This window comes from Crocodylus siamensis, chromosome 4 (genome assembly GCF_052110815.1).
Source record: "Crocodylus siamensis isolate JL-2025a chromosome 4, ASM5211081v1, whole genome shotgun sequence".
Lineage (NCBI taxonomy): Eukaryota > Metazoa > Chordata > Crocodylia > Crocodylidae > Crocodylus > Crocodylus siamensis.
Genome location: NC_143398.1, coordinates 158,920,226 through 158,941,950, shown reverse-complemented (window position 1 = coordinate 158,941,950; position 21,725 = coordinate 158,920,226). Strand labels below are relative to the sequence as shown.

The window sequence follows — 21,725 nt, the reverse complement described above, 5'->3', positions numbered from 1 at the left end:
CCATAGGCCTTGGTGGCACAGAAAGGCAGTAGCTGGTTCTTTTGTGAAATCCCAGGAGAAAAACCAAGCAGAGTCAATGATCAAAGCCAATTTGTACCTTTTGACCCCACTATTTGTCTCTGGGAAGACTGCTACCTTTGCAGGACAGAGGAGAAAACAAAGGCTGCCTGATTGCTATTGTACAAGCACTCAGTGCAAATTATTTGGAGTATATTCAGAAGCAGATTAGGGGTGGGGGGTGGAGGCTGGGGAAGACTGATGAAAGGGGTCCAGTTGAATGCAATCTGTGTAACTTGCACTCTGCCACTCACGTAATACCTTGATCTCAGAGGAGGGGACTTCCTCTGGGCATGTCAGTCCTCATGACTACCTGAGGCCCTGTCAACCTCAAGCTCCATCTTGGTGGTTCTGAGCTTAAATCACCCCCTTTTCATGAAGCCTGACCACTTTCACCCAAGAGCCATCTGCAATACTCAGGGGTCATCTCTCCCAGAATCAGTCCAGCTCATCCCAGCCTCTGCCTTCCCACGTGGGTCTAGGCTGCCTTAGAAGTGCCCCAAACCATGTGCTGTCCTTGTGGGAGAAAAAACAAGCCCACTTACATCACTCCATGACCTCAAGCACTGCAGAGATAGGGAGTCCATTCTCCAAGAGGCCTGCTGTGCTTATTGCTCCAGGCTGGGAGCCTGAGTGAGGGGACTCTCACATGATTGCAGCTTATGACTTGCTTGTGAATAAGGAGACTACTGAACTTCCCAGTTGCTCTTTTTCAGAGCAGTTTCCCTGCAGAAGGAAAACAGAGTTCTGTGCAATCTAATGCCCATATCATTGATGACACTTTTGTGGCTTTTCCTTTTGATTTTAGCCAGTGGCTGCATGCAGTCGGGAGGTTTATCCTTTAAAAGCTAGGAACATGGATGTTTGTCTGCAACTCTTCTGCTGTTGCTGTAGACAAGAGGAGCCAGAAAAAAATCCACTCATCAGGTATTAGTATTATTATTATTTACTTCTCTGTAGCCTCTAGGACTGGCTCAGTGTGGAGGCCCTATACTGGGTGCTAAGTTAGGCAGGCCATTCTTTGAAGAAGTGGATGAGAAAGGCAAGATTATCCTGCTTGTAAAGAAGGGGAAACTGAGGCACAGGGAGAGGAAGTGGCTTGTTTAAGATCCTACAGGGAAGCTGACTGTGGTAGGAATGGGTGCTAAAGCAAGGCTACAAGCATGAAGCTACTCTCTGTTCTCAGGTGTGTGAATTTGGTGTCTGTCATACAAGTTTGTCTCCAGGGGTCTTGGCTTTTGGCAAGAGTAGGACACCTTTCCTGGTTGGAACTCCTCTAGACTAATTATAGTCTGCCTCTATTGAAGCCTCTATTGCAACTCCCAACTATCCCACAATGGACTAGGGCATTTTTCTCTTTCACCACCTATCCTGAACTGGTTGTAGAATAGTGTTTGCTGCAGCATCCTGAACACTATGCAGTAGTCCACCCCAGTCAGCCTGATTTCCATGACCCTGGCATGAAATATTTTGCATGAAGCCTTCGTAGTCCCATGAGAAAAAAAGATGTGGGGTCCAAACAGGCACTAACATGCAAGTTGTGGAAGATACTGAAGTCCCTGGGAGATGGGTGCCCATGGCTGCATAAGCTGTAAATGGTCTTTTTTCCCCACCTCCCTCCTTTGAAGGTGAGGGGTTCTGGCTAACCAGGAGGGAGCTAGTCATAATACACCCCAATGATGAAGAAATAATACACCTGAAATTGCTATCTGCTCCCCTTCCCCACCCCCCAGCACCCCCATGGCTGGCTGGACGGCAAATCGGGGGATCCCCTATAAACATCAAAATGGGCTCCCCTTCCAAAGCCCCTGGTGCCAGAGTTTCCCAGCTTAGGGTACCTCAGTCTGAAACACCCCTGCTGCCCACCTCTGAAACACCCCTGCTGCCCACCTCTAGCTTCCCCCTCCTTCTGAGACTCTGTGCCAGGCCCCTGCCACCTTAGAGCTCCCTCCCTGCTTGTCCTTCAGATGTGTGGGTTATGGAGTGACTTTCAGGGCACTCACCCCACTTCTTGCCCACGCAAGCCTGCATATTCTTTCCCCAGGGCACACAACACTGGAGCAATTAATTGTAGGAGAGGGGGTCTTTTTCTCCTTGGTTTTTAACTCTGATTAGGAGCAGGGGGCTGAGTTCAATGAATGTGAAGGGGGCTGGACCTGATGATCTTCCGAGGTCCCTTCCAGCCTTACAATCTATGAATGTGCCCCTACTGGATGGGCTTATACGCATCTACAGCACCCCTACCTGGACAGGCATATAGCTCTCCACTACCCATGCTCTTCATGCCCCTAACTTAATCATCTGTTGACTGTGCATTAACCATTTGCAACCCCTTTACCAGAGAGTTATTACTATACTATGTGCCTGATGGTTCCTTGTTCCCCGGTCTGCTGGGTGACAGTGGCCCCCACTTGCCCTGGAACTGTGTCGTTCCAGCTACTAGCCTCAGGATTGTGTGCATTCCTGTGTGTGGAAGCTCAGTCCCAGCCCCAAGGATGGGGCAGAGGCAGGGTGGGGGGATGGATGTAGGCCGTAGGAGTGATGGGGTCTCTCCTGTCATAGGAGTGAGACGCTCCAGTACTTCAACCAGCTGGTGAAGCGCAAACGGGCTGAGGCCACCAACCTGTGGAACGAGCCCGTGGATTCCACCCACATGGAGCGGGATGACGACCGGGAGCTCTACAACCTGCTGCAGAAGCGGGCCAAGCTGCGCCGGGGATCAGAGGTTGGTGCCCTTACCCCCATCTGCCTGGGGCCCTCCCCCAGGCTGTGGGACTTGCCTGTATCTCCTGTGGAAGATCATTCATTCTCTGCCTTTGTGCTTGGTACTGGACCTGGGCAGGATTTCTGAGCTCTATTTCTGGGGGATATGGCAAGTCACTTCTGGGTTTCCCACCTCCTTGACCTGCAGGTTATGAGCTCGGGGCAGGGGCTTGCCCTCACTCTGTGTGCAGCTTCCAGCACAGTGGGGCTCTGAGTTTCTACTTAGCCTTGTAGGTGCTGCTTGAGCATACCAAACAATAATTTTCCCACCAAAAAGGGGCTGTGAGAGAAGAAATAAGGCCAGGGGGAAGCACTGTGGTGAGGTCCATAGAGTCTTGCCCAAACTGCTGCATCTCCAGAGCACTGGAGTGTTTTGGCCTTCTCTATGTCTCTCTTTTGCAGGTGGGAAAACTGAGGCATGAAAGCACTGGGGCTTCTCACACAACAGAGTAAGAGCTGGGGTTAGATGCCAGGAGTCCTAGCGCTCGGCTCGCCTTGCTCAATGACACTGGATGCAACCCAGCTGATTCCCAGACCCATCCCTCCTGTTCTAACTTGCTGGACACCAGGCTGCTCCTAAAGACAGGATGCAACCTCTTGCTCCACACCCCCTGCTGGAACCACTGGATCTGCTCTCCAAAGCATCACTGTCCCATCCACCTCCCGTGGGTTTCCTAGTGTGTGGGACCATGACCTGGCAGTTGTTGCTGGATAGAGAAGGTAGCAGGAGAGGTTTGCCATGTGGAGTGGGAGCTGTAGTCTGACACTCAGCTCTGTCCTCCTCTGCTGCAGGGATACCGGCGCCTGAGCTTTGACATCAGTGCCCACCGGCAGATTCGCCGTGAGGTGAAGGACCGGTGGAAGCACATCCTGGAGGCCTTAGGTATGGACACAAGATTGGTCAAGGGAGGTGGGGGCAGCTGGACAGCTATGCCCTCCCTCCTGATTCAGATGGCAGTAGTTAGGGCACCCCCCCTGAAGCCATGGTGCACATGGGCTGGGCTGGGCTGGGCTGTGCCATGCCCTTGCTCCTAGAAGGTAGCCCTTTGGGCTGGGGGTCATCCTGTCCTCACTCCATGCTCCATGCCCTGTGCTAGGCCCCTGGGATGCCCGCATGGCCCCTTGATGATTGAGGGGATGGAGGGTTAGGATGAGAAGCATGACAGAGGTGTACGTGGGCAATACTTCCAACAGAGGGTTGTCCTTGCCCTCCCTTTCCTGGGTGCCATCTCTGTAGAGAGCTTGGTCCAGACAGAGGGCAGAACCTAGAGAGAGGCATGGCTTGCAAATGGCATTTGAGCCCCTTCCAACTGGTGGTAGAAGTAGGTTTTTATCGCCCTGATACGCTGCATGGTACTAACAGGGACCGTCTCTCCTCCCCACCGGGCAGGGTTCAGCGCCGAGGCAGATGGCCTGCTCACCGTCACCTCCACCATGTCCTACAGCTCCCTGCGGCACCCGCAGCAAGCCTGTGCCCTGCTCACCTCACTGGCCACAGAGACCAGCCTCTTTGACCGGCACTGCAGCCCCCCAGAGAGATACCTCTTTGTCCTGGTACGTGTGTGGGGAGGGGGCTTGGAGGGGAGAAACTAAGCAAATGGCTGATGCTTCCACCCCCTTGGGAGTAGCTGGAAAGCAGGGACCCCGCTGCCCTCACTTCCATCCCTGCTCTAAATCCCCTTGGGTGTGCAGGGGGGATCCCGAGTCATCACTGTGGGCAGCCTGACTGGGCCCATGCAGCCAGTTCCACCCCCCCTCCCCAGCTCGTCTTACATCTTGGCCCCCCTGTTGCCTGGGCTCCACAGTGCCTTACGGCCCCTGCTCTGCCTTCTGCCACCCTCGCTGTGTTGCCCTCACCAGGACCGGCTTGTTGTCCTCGACGTTGGTGATGACTTTCTCTCTGCGGCCCGGCGCTATTACCCGCTGGAGGAAGACGAGGCCCCCCACAGTGAGGAGGAGCCCTTCAGTGAGAAGGCCATCTTGGTGACGCTTAGCCCAGGGCCTGAGCTGCCCAAGGGGGTGGAGGAGGAAGAAGAGGAGGAGGAGGAGGTGGCTGAGGAGGTGGATGAAGACACCCTGCTGGCCAAGCTGATGGAGTGAGGCCTGTGTGGGCAGCGGTGGGCATTATGGCTGATGCTGAGAGCTGCCACCTCAGCTCCTAGTGTGGCAGGGTACCTGGCAAGGTGTGGTGAGCGCCCCTCCAGCTGCAAAGGAGCCAGTTGGCAACTCAGACCCTCTCCTGCCCTCTCTCCATGCAGATTCCCCCCACACAATGATCCCCGCTCCCAGCCCTGCAGATCCCAATTTTGTAGTTGTCAGTCATCAGGTGCTGGTGGGGATGAGGGGGAGAGCACGACCACCTTGCACTTTCCCATCCTACTAAATTGGAGAGGGAGAGAGCTCCTTGGAAACTGGGAGGTGGCTGCCCAGGGTGCCTGTTGGCTGGAGAAGGTTAGGATCTCCCCACCCAGCCTTCCTCCAGCACAGCCAAACCCATCAAAAAATTCAGTGCAACAGGTTCACTCCTGGCCCCTGCTAGCATTGAAATGCGGCTACTTCTGGGGTGGAATGAGCCAGCTGGCTCACAACAGCTGTTTTGGAAGTGAAGAACATCTTAGCCAGGGTGCAGCAGCGACCGGATAAAAGCTTTGAACCTTCCTTTCTTGTTGGTGTTGATTCTTTGGGTTATCAGCACTCAGCAGCCCTAGTCCAAGCCAAAATTGCCTGTAGTGACTTGTACTGGTGTTATTGGGAGCAGAGGTGGAGTCTCTGCTCTTGTATAGGAGGGGGTGCTGGGTTCTGCCAGTGACCTGCAGCTTGCAGGGGGCCTTGCCCCATTCCTGAAGCATAATGGTAGGTGTTACCTGCAAGGGACAGTCACACCCATGAAGTAGGATAGGTGACTGTAGCTGGACTAAGGGCTGGCACATGTATTGAACCGGACGAGGTAGAGGCAGGCACTGTTCTTTTAAGCTACCTGAAGTGGTAAGGTTTGCTGGTTCCATCTGTTGTTCACACCAGAAAAATAATCCTTGGGGATTTTATTCCTGAGTTTTTCATAATTTCTCCAGGGGACTTCAGGGCTTTTTCAGATGCCAAATCAATCACCTGTCCCTACCTCTACCTCTACTATGACAGTCCTTTCCCAGCCACCTTCTCTTGCCCTCCACCCATCTACCCCAACTCTGCCATTTCTTACCAAGACAGCGCCTTGAATCTTCTGGCCCTGGTTTGTGTCCTCCCCCACCAAAGTTATGCCAAAGCTGTTCTGGGTTCAGTCTGCCTCCCAGTCCATGCCCTTTTAGGCCAGCCCAGGTGCCTGCCTACTCCCCTCTTCTGGGGCTATAGAGCTTTGCAGTACAGCCATCCTGCCTCTGATACCCCCTTTGCTGTATTTCCCCCACCTGTTGTATCTTATCAGTAAACCTCAGCTGTGAGGGTTCAAAGAAGGTATTGGAGCCTTCCACTGCCCATGTGCATAAAGAGCCTGGAAAAAACTCGCCTTCCTACCTCCCATCCCTTCACATTTCCTCTCACTGGAGCCCAACAGGGATTAGTCACAGAAAAGTGCCAGGAGCAAATGGAACCAGAGGGGCAGCCAGAGCTGGCAGCAACGCCATAGGCTGGCATCAGTTGATGCCTCCGAGCCAAGGGATTTAGATGGGCTCAGTTTTAATCAGCCTGCCCCCTCCCCAGGCACTCTACTCCCCACCCCACTCATCTTGGCTCCAGGGACCTGTTAGCAGTTAACAAGTCTCTAAATCAGTTTGTTTACTGTCCCCTCATCTCCCTCGATTGCTGCCAATGCAACTAGAGTTTCAAAGCAAAAGACTCCCTTACTAGGCTGTGGCTGGATTGCATGGGGGATTGGGGGGGGGCATCCTACACAGCTCTGCTATAGGTCTCTGTGATGAGGGCAGTGTGTGTTGAGAGGGGGTGGGGACATTGCCTGCTTGGTTTAGCAGCAAGGGGGGGGGGGGGGCGGGGGGCTCCTCTATTTTGGCGAGGGAGGGGACACTATCTGGAAGGCAGCCAGTTAGGATGACAAACAGCAGCCTGCCCCCCCTGACCTGAGAAAAATCGTTCATGCTGTGGGCAAGAGCCTCAGGAAGCAGGCTGGGCTGCAGCCCTTGGGCCACAAAGCAGCTGTGAGATCAGGAGATTTCATAGATTCCATAGACATTAGGGCTGGAAGGGACCTCGGGAGATCATCGAGTCCAGCCCCCTGCCCAAAGGGCAGGAAGTCAGCTGGGGTCATAGGATCCCAGCAAGATAAGCATCCAATTTACTCTTGAAGGTGTTCAATGTAGGCGCTTGAACCACCTCCGCTGGCAGACTGTTCCAGACCTTGGGGGCTCCGACAGTAAAGAAATTCTTCCTTATGTCCAGCCTGAAATGGTCTTGCAGGAGTTTGTGACCGTTCGACCTCGTCATGCCTTGGGGCGCTCTGGTAAACAGATGTTCCCCCAGATCCTGGTGGTCACCCCTGCTAAACTTATAGGTGGCCATCAGATCACCCCTGAGCCTGCGCTTTTCCAGGCTAAAGAGTCCCATGGCTCTCAGCCTGTCATCGTAAGATCTGTTTTCCTGATCTCTGATCATGCGCGTGGCTCTCCTCTGGACTCTCTCAAGCTTCTCCACATCCTTTTTGAATTGTGGAGCCCAAAACTGGACGCAGTACTCCAGCTGCGGCCTCACTAAGGCCGAGTACAAGGGGAGAATGACGTCCCGGGATTTGCTGGAGAAGCATCTATGGATGCACGCCAGCATTTTGGTCGCTTTACTAGCCACAGCATCGCATTGCAGGCTCATGTTCATCTTGTGGTCAATAATGACCCCCAAGTCTTTTTCTTCTGTAGTGCTAACCAACGTAGCACTGCCGAGCCTATAAGGGTGCTGCAGGTTTTTCCTCCCAAGGTGGAGAACCTTGCATTTTTCGGTGTTAAACACCATGAGGTTCTCGTCTGCCCATTTGCTGAGCTTGTCCAGGTCAGCCTGGATCACCCACCTATCTTCTGGCATGGATGCTTTGCCCCAAAGTTTGGTGTCATCGGCGAACTTGGCCAGTCCACTCCTGACTCCAATGTCCACATCGTTAATGAAGATGTTGAACAGTATGGGTCCCAGGACAGAGCCTTGAGGGACCCCACTGGTCACAGGGCACCACGATGAGTGACTGCCATTAATCACAACCCTCTGGGTCCGACCATGAAGCCAATTTCCCAGCCAGCGGATCGTGGTGGAGCCAAAGCCACAACCGGCCAGTTTGGCCAAGAGGTGATCATGGGATACCAGATCAAAAGCTTTTTTGAAGTCAAGATATATGACATCAGTCTCTTCTCCCTTGTCCAGATGATAGGTCACCTGGTCATAGAAGGAAATGAGATTGGTCAAACAAGACCTACCCGCAACAAACCCGTGCTGGCTGTCCCTTAGAATGTTAGCCTGGGCCAGTCCCTCAAGGATGGCCTCCTTAATAAACTTTTCTAAGATCTTCCCCAGGATACAAGTCAGGTTAATGGGCCTGTAGTTAGCCGGATCCACTCTCCTCCCTTTTTTGAAGATCGGCATCACATTGGCCTTCTTCCAGTCTTCGGGCACTACACCAGAGCGCCAGGAGTTTTCAAAGATCCGTGCCAGGGGCTGGGCTATGACGCTCGCCAGCTCCTTGAGTACCCTGGGGTGCAGGTTGTCAGGGCCAGCTGACTTGAAGGTATCCAGCTTCTCAAGCTGTTCCTTCACGAGGTCAGCATTGATGGAGGGTAGGGGATCCCCCTCACCCAGATTTCCCTGTCCCATAGCAGGCATGGGCATCCCGTGTGACTGATGAAAGACTGACGCAAAGTACCTATTTAATAGGTTGGCTTTTTCCTGGGCGTCAGTTGTCAGTTGCCCCATCTGGTTTAGCAGGGGTCCAACATTGCCCTTGCTTTTCCTCCGGCTCCCCACATATCTGAAAAAGGACTTTTTGTTGTCCTTGATGCCTGAAGCTAGTTGGAGTTCAGTTGCAGCCTTGGCTTTCCGGACCAGCGCGGAGTAATCCTCCTTGGAGGTGAATCCCATCCTCCATCCTTTGTAGGCTTTCCTTTTTAGCCACAGTAGGTCCGCTAGGTCTCTGGAGAGCCAGGGGGCTGCTGTGCCTTCTTGCTGCCTTTCCTCCATGTTGGAATAGATTTAGCTTGCGCACTGAGGATCACTTCCTTGAGAAGCAACCACTCTTCTTGAACTCCCAACTCCCTGGGGTCACGGTCCCTGAGGGCCTGACTGACTAGCCTCTTGAGCTTGTCAAAGTCGGCTTTTCTGAAGTCAAGGACTTCTGTGTTGCTGACTGACTTGCCAGCTTTACGGCGGATGGTGAAGGTGATCAGCTCATGGTCGCTGTCACCCAACTTCCCATCAATCACTAGGTCGCCGATTAGGTCGTCCCCCGTAGTCAGTACCAGGTCAAGCAGCGCTTTGCCTCTCGTTGGCCCATAGACTTCTTGAGTCAGGTAGAAGTCATCCACGCAGGAGAGAAAGCTTTGCGCCCGCTCAGATTTAGCTTCAGGAGGAAGCAGTGTGGGCAAGTGAGGCCAGGTTAGGCACCGACCACTTGGCAAAGCGTCCTTCCTGAGGGCACTGGGGATCAGGAAGAGGCAGGGTCTGTTCAGCTGGGTGCTTATCATGTTCCCCAGGCCTGTGGTCAATGTGACACTGTGCCTGACCCAGCTCAGCTACAAATGGCCCTCAGCTCCAGTCTAGTCCTGCTTAACAAGCTGTATTAGCTAGCCTGTCCTTGCCACACTCCCTCTGGTTCCTAGTTCCACCCCTACCCCCACCATGTCAGAGCTAGGCACGGGGCTCTTCATGTAGTGGCCAGGGGTTGAATGGCCACTGTGAGTATGAGCCCAGGTGCAGCTCCATCCAGCTGCTATGCTTGGAGGACTTTTACTTGGCTCAGCACCATGGGGCTCAGCTATAAATCCCCTTGCTCCTTATTAATAGCAGGGACAGGCTGGGGGAATGTGGAGGATGCACAAGCTGAGATGCCACCATGTCAGCACCCTGCCAGCCTGTCCCAGTCCCACCTCTCCCTCCATGGGCAGGTGCACATGAGCATGTGTGCGCTTACGGGCAGGGTTTACCTTATGGCAGTAGGTTCTGCATGGGCCCCACTCTTGACCAGAAAGCCTAGGGCTGAAAGGGATGGCTGCCTGCTGCACTGCTGATGTGCTCAGCATTGGACCGTGGGGAACTCTGAGGGAAGAGCCTGGAATTAAGGTGGCAGCTGCCTCTGCACAGGGGTTGGGATGTAACTTTGCACCACTTTGTAGGGAAAGGGCCAGCCAGTGGCCTTGTTACATAATCAGGCTTTTAGGCAGGTCTTGGAGCTCTTTTACCCCACGAGTGGAAAATCAGCTGATGGGCCAGTCAGTGAGTACATTTCCATAGGGATCAGCCTGCAGCCCATGGGATCAAAGCAGATTTTGGAAGCACATGTGTAGCAACAGCTGCCCTGCACCCTCCAGCATTCATTCATATGCACTGCTTTCACACTCTCCTCCCAACCTTGGTTGGGTTTGGACATGGCAGCCTGGCTGAGCCCAGATGGCTTTGACCTGTGAGGGGAGTGACAGGGACAGACAGGGTTATGGGGATCAAGCATCTTCTCCTGACAAATATTGTTTGCACCCCCTTTTTGGTGTTGAGGGAGGAGCTGGGATCTGCCCCATGGATGGCCTGTGCTAGGGCAGTGCAAAGCGGAAGTCCTGGGCAGCTAGGGCAACACTGGGCCTGGGAGTGAGCGGGGTCTGGGCCTGGGGTCAGGCAGAGCTGGTAACAGAATGGCTGGTGTTCTGGGCTAACCCGGGTACTCCTGATGGACGCCATAAAGGGGCCAGTGAGTGCCAGGCAGTGGGGACATCCCCGGTCCATTCTCTAGCCCTGCTGGAAGGAAGGGACCCATGTGGCACTGCTGTCTACCCCAACTCATGGGATAGGAGAGGTGCAGAGAAAATGTCCAGGAGCAGGAACTTGCTGGAATCTTCCCACAGACCAGTGTGACACACACACAGCCACGTGCAAGCGCACACACACACATACACACACATATGCAGGCATGCATCATCACACATTTCCCCCAAGCACCTGCTCATGGCAAGGGGGCCTTGGCTGCAGTCCATGCAACATGTACATGCTGTGCCAGTGACACCACCTAAAATAGCAGCAGGGAGGCTATATATGCCCAGGCTGGGCAGCCGAATCCCACAGGCTGAGGCGCACACATACCTGGCAGAGGAACAGGCTCTGGACACAGCCATGTTTGGCAAGAGCGTGGTGCTGTGCAGTGCGGGGCTGCTGTCGGCAGCTGAGCTGGGCTGCCTGGTGCAGGAGGAGGACATGGGACGGAAGGAGTCCTTCCAGGCTGAGTGGAAGGACCTGTCACTTTCCACCAGGCCTGAAGAGGGGTGAGTGATGATGATGACATGGGCTCCCCAGGTTTGGGGGGTGGGCACCAGCACTGTTGCAGCCCCTTCTTGGCCAAAGGCATCTTGCCAACAGGGCTGAAGGGAGGCCTGGGACCCTCTGTGGAAATGGGGCCAAGGGTCCTGGAGCAATGAGTGGCCCTGCCTCAGCCCCTCCAAGGTGCCCAGGTAGTCACAGGCATAGCCCCTGGGCAGAGCAGTGCCCAGTGCTCAGCATCTCCCCGAGCCCAGCCCCCTGTGTCTGCCTCTTTCCCCTTGTTCTTTGGCAGACCTTTGGCCTCTCCCCACTCCAGGAGGTGCACCACCTCCCAAGTGGGAAGGGGAATGGGGAGGGTCATATCCAGTTTGGCCCCATCTCCCTGCCCCAGCACAGCTCTGCCACCTGCTCAGCTGGGGGCAGAAAGGATCTAAGTGTCTGCTCCTTCCCTGGCACTGACAGTCAGCACTTTGGGTCCTGGGACTTATCTGGGCTCCCTGGCTTGGGGAAGTGTGTGTGTGTGTGTGGGGGGGGGGGATGCCCCGCTGAGCTGTGCCCATATCTCCCTAATGCTGCCCCCTCCCCACAGCTGCTCCCGGCGGGAGGTGGATGACCGGCACAAGGAGACATTCTGGCAGCAGCAGGAGACGCGCATTGTGGTGCAACGGTCACCTTGGCAGGTGCTACGGCTGGGCCGCCTGGGTGAGCCCCTGGCCCAGTACCACCTGCCATACCAGCGGGTCCTTCCCCTGCCCATCTTCACGCCAACAGACCTGAGTGCCAAGGCCGAGCGGACGGCCACCCCGCCCCAGCTGCATGATATGCTGGACTTCGAGGAGGCGCTGGCTGGGGGTACCCAGGCCAATGGGCTTTGCCCAGATAAGACGGCCGTGGCCGAGATCACCAAGGAGCTGCCCCCTGTCATCCCGCCCAGCCGGCCCAGCTTTGGCAAGGACGGCCTGCCCCGCTCCTTGTCCCGCTCCATATCCCAGGAGGCCCAGAGGGGCTGAGAATCTGGTACATAGACTTTCCTTTAGGGCTCTGTTTTCCCAGCTTTTGGCTCCCTCTGCATGAGAAATACCCACAGGCCCTAGTGTACTGGGACACATGGTTATTAGACAGGCCCACTGTGGGGCAAATCCATCCCTAGTGTGAGCTCAGTGAGGCTACGCCATGGGTGCATTAGGCTTCTTGAGTTAGACTATATGCTCTTTGGGGCAGGGACCATGCCAAGTTTGTCCGACACCTTGCATGCCAATGATTGCTCATATAATAAGGCTGTCTCTTTAAGGACTGTCTTCCTGGAGGAGCTGTCAATCAGCTGTCACAATGGCTGATAGATTTAGCTTCACGGAGCAGGGAACCTTTCCAAGAGACATTACTGCTCTTGGGCCCCCAGCTAGGTGAGGGCTAGTGTTTGGAGAAGTTCATTGCAAGCCTGGGCAGTGAGAGGAGTGCATGCTGGTATTTGGAAGCTGGGAACTGGGACCCTTGGGTTCTAGTCCCAGCTTGGAGAGGGCAATACAGGCTAATGGCTAGAGCAGGTGCCTGAGTCAGAAGAGAGTGAGTGGCTGTTGGGAAGGGAGCACTGTCCAGTAGTTGGAGAGGCTGATAGGACTCCTCTTCCCCACTGTGCTCCTGACCTGCTGTGTCACTAGGAGCACCTCCCCCTTCCTAAACTGGAGCCTTTCTTTTGGATTGGGTGAATGCCCCTGGGCAGAGCAAAGGCTGCTTTTACTGCTGTGGGTTTGGGTAGCTGAGGGTACTGGAGGAGGTCAAAGGGTTCAGAGGTAGGGGTGAGCTGGGATACAAGGCTCACTGGAGCACTAAGGGGAGAGGCTCCAGAGGGCAGAAAGTGGGTGAGCTTGGTGCTCCTTCCAGCAGCTTTTGATTCTGGGGAGGAACCTGCTGCACATGTCTCTGTTGTTCAGTGTTTTCCCCTGTTTCCATCCAGGATCACGTTCTATGAGGCTCATTGAATAATAAAATAAGAAAAGACTGAGTGAGTCCTTCTGTTTCACTGTGGGACCTGCTCTGGGTTGGGGACACACCCCAGAAGGATCAAAACCCAGGCAGGCCAGGCAAACACTTCCAGCAACTGGCCCCTTTGCCACTGGGACTTCGCACACAGAGGCAGGACACGGGTGTCTTAGGACTGGGGAATCTGACCCCCTCCCCCTTAGCTGAGCAGCAGAAAATGTTGAGACTCTGCCACCTCCTTCCTGCCACTGGGGGGACGAATCAGCAAGGTGGACTCTGAGTAGTTCCTTAGTGTGTCTTGCTTGTGTTTACCTATATGGACTATCCTAGTCTCAGCACACAAGCCAGCTGCTGGGACACCAGTCTTAGCCTACACACACATGCCTGGCTTCCAAGGAGAAACTCAGCCCCTAGCACTGACTTCACTCAGAGATGAAGGCAGAAAGCAAACCCCTGCTGCTGGCTACAGCACCCCACAGAGATGTGCATCACAGACTGACAACCCAGCAGTTCTACAGCCTGAAAAAGATCTTGTAAGCCATAGGTACAGCACCACCTAGTGGCTCCTGCTGGTGTAACAGCCCTTCTGGATTGATGTTGGGTCCTTCGCCAACAGCCCTGGGGTTTCCTGCATAGCACAGGCACTAGCAAAGCCCATGCCCTTGCACAGGGCTGAGACAGTGGGACCTGGTCACAGGTGTCTTCCAGCTGAGTAGAAAGAGAAGCTGCAGTAACAGTTGCCAGAAGCTACTCTTTTCTCCTCTTTGGTGCTCCAACTTAAGAGTTGTATGTCCAGCGCTATTCGGCAGGGTTGGGATGCAGGACTCCTAGGTCCAACTGCCCCATACCCTCCCAATGAGCAGTATCATGTTGTATTGAGGACCCACAAAGGTCTACCCTGGAGGCCTGTTCTCCATGCAGATGCCCTGAAGAAAAGCCCCCTTCCCTTTGGCTCTGCACTAGGGCTGTCCTGCTTCCCCTGGGCTGGGAAGGAGGAGGTAGGTATGGGACATGCTGCCTCCAGGACTTTTCCAGCACTTGGAGACCCCAGGGCAGCTCCCCTGGCAGACTGTAGTTTGCTACCTGTTGCAGGGCAGCATAAGGGAGCTCAGGTGTCCTGTTCCACCCCTTTCACTACCTCTCCCCAACCCGGAATAGCTCCAGATGACCCACCCAGGCCTGGACTTAGTACCAAGTAGAGCTTTGTCATGGAGCAGGGCAGGGGGTGTGTTAGGGGAGAGGGTGTGGTGGGGGCAGGGAGGAAGGTGAAACCCACAATGTGTGTGGGGGAAGGTACAACCAGATGTGTTTGGGGGGTGATGCCCAGTGTGTGCAGGGCTGGGGGAGTGAGGGGAACTGGCCTAGCCTTCCTGACCTCAGCTCAAGAGTGAAGGTGGGGATGGACCCTCTTCTTCCCCTTATGCTTTCCACCCATGGGCAGCACAGCCTCTCTGGGGAGCCCCCACCAACTGGCCTCTCCATCCCTGCTGTGTCCCAAGGGCACTGGGAGGGTGAGCAGCGCAGGGCTGGCTGCCAGGGAGCTGGGAACAGATGGCCAGGGAGGGGGCACATAGCCAGGGCCCAGGGAACAGTGTGCTCAGGCCAGGACAGTACAGCTAATCTGGGGTTTGAGGCCTGTGCTTGGTCTCCCTGCACCTCCCTCCTCCACCCTTCCCTCCACAGGGCTGGGCACTCGGACAAGAAGCAGGATTTGCCATTATTCAGGTGGCGATGCTGTTACATAAGCCAGACAGCTGGCTTTGCTGGTGCCCATCCAGCCTCATTATTGGGTCCAGGCTCTTCCTGGCCCTCACTGCTGTCTTCAATGCATGTCTTCTCAGCCAGTGGCAACACCCACCCCCACCCTGGCAGGTATGCCAACCCAAGAACCCCCATAACCCACCCTGCACAGGGCTGGGAGGGTGAGGGGAGGCAGAACCATTGCCTCCTACAGGGCCCAGGACACTGTTCTGGCCAATTCTGCCCCAGCATTGGGAGGCGAGTGGAGTCCAGTGGCTAGAGCAGGAGTGGGAACTAAGTGCAGGGACTCCTAGGTTTTGTCCTGGTGTATAGGGACAAAAATTACACATAAACTGGTTTAAGTGATCAGAAATTGGTTTAAACCTGTAACAGAGCAGAAGCTCAGTGCACATAAACCAGTTTCAGCCATTTTGCAATGGTTGAAACTGGTTTAAGATAAACCTGGTTGAATGTAGTATATCAGACTTAAGTGATTTGCATCAAACCGGTTTATGAAACTTCTGTCCCAGACCCCTTCCCCATTCAAGTTAAATCACAGTTCCTCAGCATCCCAGCATGCTTTCCAGCCCTGGGCTGGGCTGTCTGCTCCTAGCTGGAACAGTGAGGATTGGCTGGTGAGGAGGGTTCAGGGGGGGCAAACCCAGGTGGAGATGCAGCCCAGTCAATGGGGGGGGGAGGGGGGAAACAGCTCCTGCAGGCAAACCCTGGCTAGGGTCTAGGGCCAGGAAGAGGGGTTAAACACCCCTTCCCTGCTCAAACTTACTGCTGGCTACAACTGTGGACTACAAATCTCAGAGGCACCTGGAAGCAGGAAGGGAAAGTCATGACCATGAGCAACCAACTCTGCAGAGTCCTGTTGTTGTGAGTCTGGACTGTAAATCCCAGAGACCTTGGGGGAAGTAGGAAGAGGAAGTGAACACACAGCCAGAGAGCCTGCTCTAGTGGCCCCCAGCTTCTGGCCTGAGCTATTGCAGGCAGGTGGCTGCATTTCCAGAATCAAAGGTAAATGTGTATTTACTTCTGTTTCCCTTTAACCTCTGCAGCTTGGACCAACCTGCAAAGACTGAATCGATCCAGTCTTGGGCTTTTTGACTGTTTGCAGCAACTCTGCCCTCCTGCCTGCAGCGCGGGTGTGTGAGCTTATATGGGGATACACCCTCACAAACCTGTGCCACAGGCCCGGAGACTGTTTATGGCCTTGGCATAGCTTTGTTTCTAGGAAAGGAGCAGGTGGTAGCTTCTAGAAAGTGAGGGGATTGCAGGGGGCATCAGTGTTGCACAAGGGGCCGTTCGAGCTCCTGGAGGCTAAGTTCTAATTTGGTCCCCAGAAGTGAGTCACACCACAAGCCACAGAGACAAAGCCTTTATTGCTTCCAAGCAGGTCAGCCTGGAGTCATGAGACTCAGATCAAAGCTGACCCTGAGTGCCTATTCTCCATTGCTTATATACTCGATTACAAGGTACTGGGAAATTCCATTAGCGCAGGCATACTTCGGGTTACATAGTTGCAAAATTGGTTGTAAAGTTTGGGACTTTCTAGCCATTAGCTTGTTTTGCATTCTCACGCAACAAAGCGGAAAACCCAGTTGCAGGTGCTTCTTTGGTACATTCTTGTGAAAGCATGAGAATAAGAGTAAGCAGTTCTAGCCCCAGCTTGTCCTACATCAGCACTGCCCTGACCCTACTGGACATGTGGAAGGCACCCCAGGCGCCCAGCATGGTCCTGGGGCTGTTTGTTTGACTGACAGCGCTGGGTGACTAGTGACTGGATGGCTCAGCCGAGCAGAGGCTGGGTATCAGCAGTGCTCAGGGCAGAGGAGAGCTTAGGGATGAGAGTGCTATTAGCTTAGCCATGGCGACCCCAGGGCTGGGCTAGCAGGGGGCTGTGGGCTGGGAGTGAAGGGCATCAGGAGAGTTGGGGGAAATGGGACACTTCCACAGTACCTGCCTGCAGGCACATGGCTGGATTGAGCTGCCCTATGAGCACATTGTAGGCCCGGTGCTGTTATCTAACAGCAAGGCTGCATGGGGAATTGTGGTAAGAGGACATGGCACCTTTAAAAATAACAGACTGGCAGTTAGCAGTGTCACACGGGTCTGTGCTTATCTTGCCAGCCGCTTCTGTTTACACCCATAGTACCCCCCATGCCTACGGCAGGATGCCAAGCCTGTAGGGAGCGGGGACTGGTTTGGACAGTGGATGCCTGGCTGGGTTATATTTAGGCAGAGCAGGCTGTTGTGGATGGGATGAGCCAGAGACTTCTTATGGATCTAGGGCCCCCAGCTGGGGAAGGCCTGAGTCATGCCTTGGTAGCCCAGCAAGTGGATCTACGTGCCCCCTCCATGCTGGGCTCCTGGGTGGTGGAGAGCTGGAGCTCATGTCACCACGACTGGGCCTCTGCTGCTATAAAAAAAAAAAAAGCCACCTCCCCCTTCCAAGCTGAAGGATCCACTCCCCGAGTTGCCCAGTGACAAGCTGGCCACTCGGCATTTCTGCAAACCAGCCACTAGAGGAGACAAGGAGCCCTGATGGTCTGCCCCTGGGTTACCCTGGTTCTGGGGTGGGCAGCAGGGTACAAGGTGGGTGATGCCCCCTGACAGACTGAAGTCTGCCGTTCCCCAGGCCTTGTGCATTGGGACCTTGGTTCAAAGCCCCCTCTGTATTTGGTGCAGATTCAGCAGTTTTGCTTCTGAGCAGGGCATTCTGGGACAGCCAGAGCCCTGTTACTGGTGTCTATAGGGGCAGATAAGAGGCAGCTGGGTTATAGGGACTAGCAGGCCTGTCCCACTGCTGTTAATAAATCAGGGAACAGTGCTGCCAGCTGAAACCCCAGAAAAAACCAGGCTCGCAGGGCCACCCCTATCAACACCACCCCACAAAGCTGCTCACCTGAGTTAGAGATGCACTGGCTGGGAAGGGAGCAGCTGAGAAGGCAGCCAAACTCCCCAACCCCTCACCACTGGGCAGAGGGCTCCCTGAAACTTCACCTCCTCAGAGCAGCATCTCATCACAGATGGGACTTGAATGCACAACCCTCATGTTGATGATTAGCAGCTGAGCCATGAGGGGGCTTCTCAGCCCTTGCCCAGCTCTTTGGATGGGAGGGGAAGGTGTAGAACAGCAGAGCTTACCCAGCAGGACCTGCTCTTGGTAAATCCCCCCAGGCCTGGGCTTTTCCCTACTCCCCATTAGGGACCACACTGAAGTCCTGGGACCAATGTGCTGGGGAATGACTGTCTCCCACACAGCTGCAGCCTCAACAGTCATCTCAGCCTGTGGCCATTCAAAAGGATTGGGCCCTTTGGGCTGCTGCAGCCCATCTCAGGAGGAGCTGGAGGTCTCACAACAGTGACAGAACAGGGTCCTTGGAAAGAACGGGAGGAAACTGAGGCACTGTGCAGGGAGCTGACCTGGCTGAGGCAGGGCAGGGGCTGAACCGGGTGCAGAACCCAGGAGTCCTGGTTCCTGATCCCTGGCTCCAAGCACTTGATTCTCTCCCAAGCGGTGTATGGACAGGTGTCCTGTCTCCCAAGCTCTGGCTGCACAATTCATGGTGCTGAAACCACATGAGGACTGTGGTTGCTCCTTCTGGCACAGACTTCAGATGTGCCAGATGAAACCCCAGAGAAACCAAGCTGGCAGGGCCACCCTTATCAGAACGTGGCTGCTCCCTCTGCTCCTACAGCCCAACCTTCCTCTGACCCCAGCCACAAGTGCTCTGAACTCCACTGCCTTTCCCTGGCTCCCCTTACTCTCCTGCTCCTTGGGCCACAGTGCACTCCTGCTCCCAGTACCCCAGACCCTGTGGATCTCCTGGCTGCCAGGACAGATCTCGCTCCTCCCTCAGCTCACTCCCCAGCTTGAGAAGCAGATTCAAGGAGGTTCTCCCACCCCCAGCCAGCATGGCTCTTTCACCTCAGCCCAATTCTGTCTTTCTTTCCAAAGCCTCAACAAAGCAACGGGGTGGGGAGTCAGGCACAGCCCTGGGTCCTTCTATACTACAGTTGTCTGTGCTCTGACCAGGAGGAGGGACAGGGGGTTTATAACTGAGCCAGGCACCAGCCCTGACCAGACCTGGCTGCTTGGGTTATGCTCAGTGCAGAGATGCACCTGCCCCTACCCAACCCTTTCCCCTGCTTGCTTACAGCAGGGATCACGTGTCTCCAAGGAATGAGCAGAGCAAGGACTTGGAAGTTTATTATTATATAAAGAATTTTAGTGCAATACGATATTGGAATTTTATTGCAATATAAAAACCAGTTCCATGGACAGACACCCCCACCCATGGATGTGGCAATAGGCAGGACCCTTTACCCCAGAATGAGCCTGCGTTAAGCACCTACTGTGCCCCTCCCACCTCAACCCATCTCAGCAGCATCTACATCAGCCCTAACCTGCTCCTCCCCACCAGACTGGTTTTAAAGGGCTCCCTGCCCCGCGGGCTGCAGGGTCACTGGAACCTTGCCTATGGAGGGGACTGGCATTTCCATCCTTGCCACTGGTGCCTGGTCTGGAAGAGCCTCTGCTGCACTGTCTTTCCCTGCAGGGGCCTATCACTTGCCCCAATCATGGCCTAATTTTCCCTTCACCATCATTCACGTACGACTGCCATCTCTGCCCTGCTCCAGCTGGGAGTGTCTGTCTTTTGGGCCCTTACCCCATGGCCCATAAGAAGAGACTGAGGTTGGGCCAGTGGGTTGTGCGAAATATCTCCTCCACCTTCCCTGCACATGGGGAGACACAAGAGCAGGGATCCTGGCACCTTCCCCTCCCTCCAAGGGACTCAAGTGTTAACCCCTGACTCGCATGAAGCAGCTCAGCATCCCCACAGTTTATCCCTGGGGAAATTGAGCCATAGACAGGGGGAGTGCCTGTACCCAAGAGGGAGTTGGGAGAAAAGCTGGGTAGAGAACCTAAAACTCTTGAAGCCCCTTCCAGTCTAACCACTAGACAATGCTCCTCTCCCACATCTGGGACAAGAACCCAGGAGTCCTGGCTCCCAACCTCCCCATCTCTAACTACTTAACCACACTCACCTCACAGATCTGGTAAGAGTCCTCTGAAATCTTTCAATCACCTTATTTTTACCTCAGAATGAGGAACAGACTCAGGCTTCTGAATCCACTATCCCCTTACCTTGCCCTAACCACTACCCACCCTGCCTCCCCATAGCACCATGCCCCTACGGTTTGCTGAGCATGCCAGATCCCAGCCCCCCTGCCTGACCCCCCACCTCGTAAAACCCCTGGCAACTAAGGAAAGCAGCAAAGCGTGGTGAAAGGCACCCGGGGACAAGTGCCCTGTGCCTGCAGCAGGGCACAATTCACCCTGGCACCTGGGGAATCGCCCAGGGTCCTCCATAGACACAGCTCTAACACACACAGGATGACACATCTGCCTGCAGGCAGCACTAGCTCTAGAGTTCTTCCTAGCTGGAAGCTGATGCCCTCCGGCAGGGGGTGCCCCCCAGATCTTCAGCCCCTCTGGGCATCCTGGGACATGGAGCGGGACAAGGAGCGGGGCAGGCCGCCCTTGCCAAAGCTGGGCCGGCTGGGCGGGATGACAGGGGGCAGCTCCTTGGTGATCTCGGCCACACCCATCTTGTTTGGGCAAAGCCCATTGGCCTGGGTACCCCTGGCCAGCGCCTCCTCAAAGTCCACCATGTTGCGCAGCTGGGGCGGGGTGGCCATCCGCTCGGCCTTGGCACTCAGGTCTGTTGGTGTGAAGATGGGCAGGGGAAGGACCCGCTGGTATGGCAGGTGGTACTGGGCCAGGGGCTCACCCAGGCGGCCCAGCCGTAGCACCTGCCAAGGTGACCGTTGCACCACAATGCGCGTCTCCTGCTGCTGCCAGAATGTCTCCTTGTGCCGGTCATCCACCTCCCGCCGGGAGCAGCTGCGGGGAGGAAGCAACATTGGGGAGCTGTGGGCACAGCCCAGCAAGGCAACCTTCCCCCACCCCCTTCCCCAAGCCAGGGAGCCCAGAAGAGCCCCAGGACCCAGAGCGGTGACCATCAGTGCCAGGGCAGGGCCGGCAGGTAGCAGAGCTGTGCTGGGGCAGGGAGGTAGGGACAGAAGGGGTGTGATACTTGCCATTCCCCACTCCCACTCACCTCCAGGGGAGGGGAGAGGGCCCGGGGTCTGCCCAGGAACAAGGGGAAAGAGGCAGACACAGGGGGATGGAATGGGCTAGGCTGTGGAGGATACTGAGAGCAAGGTGCACTGCTGTGCCCAGTGGCTGTGACTCCCTGCCTGGGGCTGGCTGAGCATCATGGAAGGGGCTGAGGCAGGGCTACACTTTGCTTCAGGACCCCAGGCCCCATCTCCACAGAGGCTCCCAGGGTTCCCTTAAGCCCTGTTGGTGAGATGCCTTTGGCCAAGAGGGGGCCACAGAAATGCTGGTACCTCCCCCTGCCCCCCAACTTGGCAAGCCCATGCCATCACTCACCCCTTCTCGGGCCTGGTGGAGAGCGACAGGTCCTTCCACTCGGCTTGGAAGGACTCCTTCCGTCCCATGTCCTCCTCCCGCACCAGGCAGCCCAGCTCAGCTGCCGACAGCAGCCCCGCGCTGCGCAGCACCACGCTCTTGCCAAACATGGCTGTGTCCAGAGCCTGTTCCTCTGCCAGGTGTGTGTGTGCCTCAGCCTGTGGGATGCAGCTACCCAGCCTGGGCATATATAGCCTCCCTGCTGCTATTTCCGATAGACATGGCGTAAGGGGCT

The 21,725-nt window shown here is 55.4% G+C and overlaps 3 protein-coding genes across 4 annotated transcripts in view; 2 read left to right on the top strand and 1 right to left on the bottom strand.

The window, feature by feature from the left end:
- Positions 1-797: 797 nt before the first annotated feature.
- On the top strand, positions 798-5,472 carry LOC149866961 (melanoregulin-like). The gene is made up of 5 exons (XM_090041202.1): positions 798-984; positions 2,620-2,782; positions 3,613-3,703; positions 4,211-4,374; positions 4,681-5,472. The coding sequence occupies exons 1-5, from the start codon at positions 914-916 to the stop codon at positions 4,918-4,920; spliced, it is 729 nt and encodes a 242-aa protein (XP_089897328.1). The 5' UTR covers positions 798-913; the 3' UTR covers positions 4,921-5,472.
- A 5,581-nt stretch (positions 5,473-11,053) lies between these two features.
- On the top strand, positions 11,054-13,261 carry TCAP (titin-cap). The gene is made up of 2 exons (XM_090044520.1): positions 11,054-11,267; positions 11,852-13,261. Exons 1-2 carry the CDS (start codon positions 11,119-11,121, stop codon positions 12,270-12,272), a joined length of 570 nt encoding a protein of 189 aa, XP_089900646.1. The 5' UTR covers positions 11,054-11,118; the 3' UTR covers positions 12,273-13,261.
- Positions 13,262-16,351: 3,090 nt separating this feature from the next.
- PGAP3 (post-GPI attachment to proteins phospholipase 3) overlaps positions 16,352-21,725 on the bottom strand; it is a 46,308-nt gene continuing 40,934 nt past the window's right edge. The window contains exons 1-2 of one of the 2 annotated variants that reach the window (XM_090044516.1): positions 21,452-21,671; positions 16,352-20,899 (exon numbers count right to left, since the gene is read on the bottom strand). In XM_090044516.1, the coding sequence (XP_089900642.1) occupies positions 20,479-20,899; positions 21,452-21,600 (570 nt within the window). In that variant the 5' untranslated portion in view covers positions 21,601-21,671 and the 3' untranslated portion in view covers positions 16,352-20,478. Of the gene's footprint in view, positions 20,900-21,451; positions 21,672-21,725 lie in introns of those variants that run through there. The other variant, XM_090044517.1, reaches the window with a different exon arrangement.

Excerpts from the sequence above, each read along its gene's own strand:
- LOC149866961 (XM_090041202.1), top strand. The coding sequence starts at position 914 with ATGGATGTTTGTCTGCAACTCTTCTGCTGTTGCTGTAGACAAGAGGAG. Across the intron at positions 2,783-3,612 it reads AGCTGCGCCGGGGATCAGAG|GGATACCGGCGCCTGAGCTT; the intron begins GTTGGTGCCCTT and ends CCTCTGCTGCAG. Across the intron at positions 4,375-4,680 it reads AGAGATACCTCTTTGTCCTG|GACCGGCTTGTTGTCCTCGA; the intron begins GTACGTGTGTGG and ends TGCCCTCACCAG.
- TCAP (XM_090044520.1), top strand. The coding sequence starts at position 11,119 with ATGTTTGGCAAGAGCGTGGTGCTGTGCAGTGCGGGGCTGCTGTCGGCA. Across the intron at positions 11,268-11,851 it reads TCCACCAGGCCTGAAGAGGG|CTGCTCCCGGCGGGAGGTGG; the intron begins GTGAGTGATGAT and ends CCCTCCCCACAG.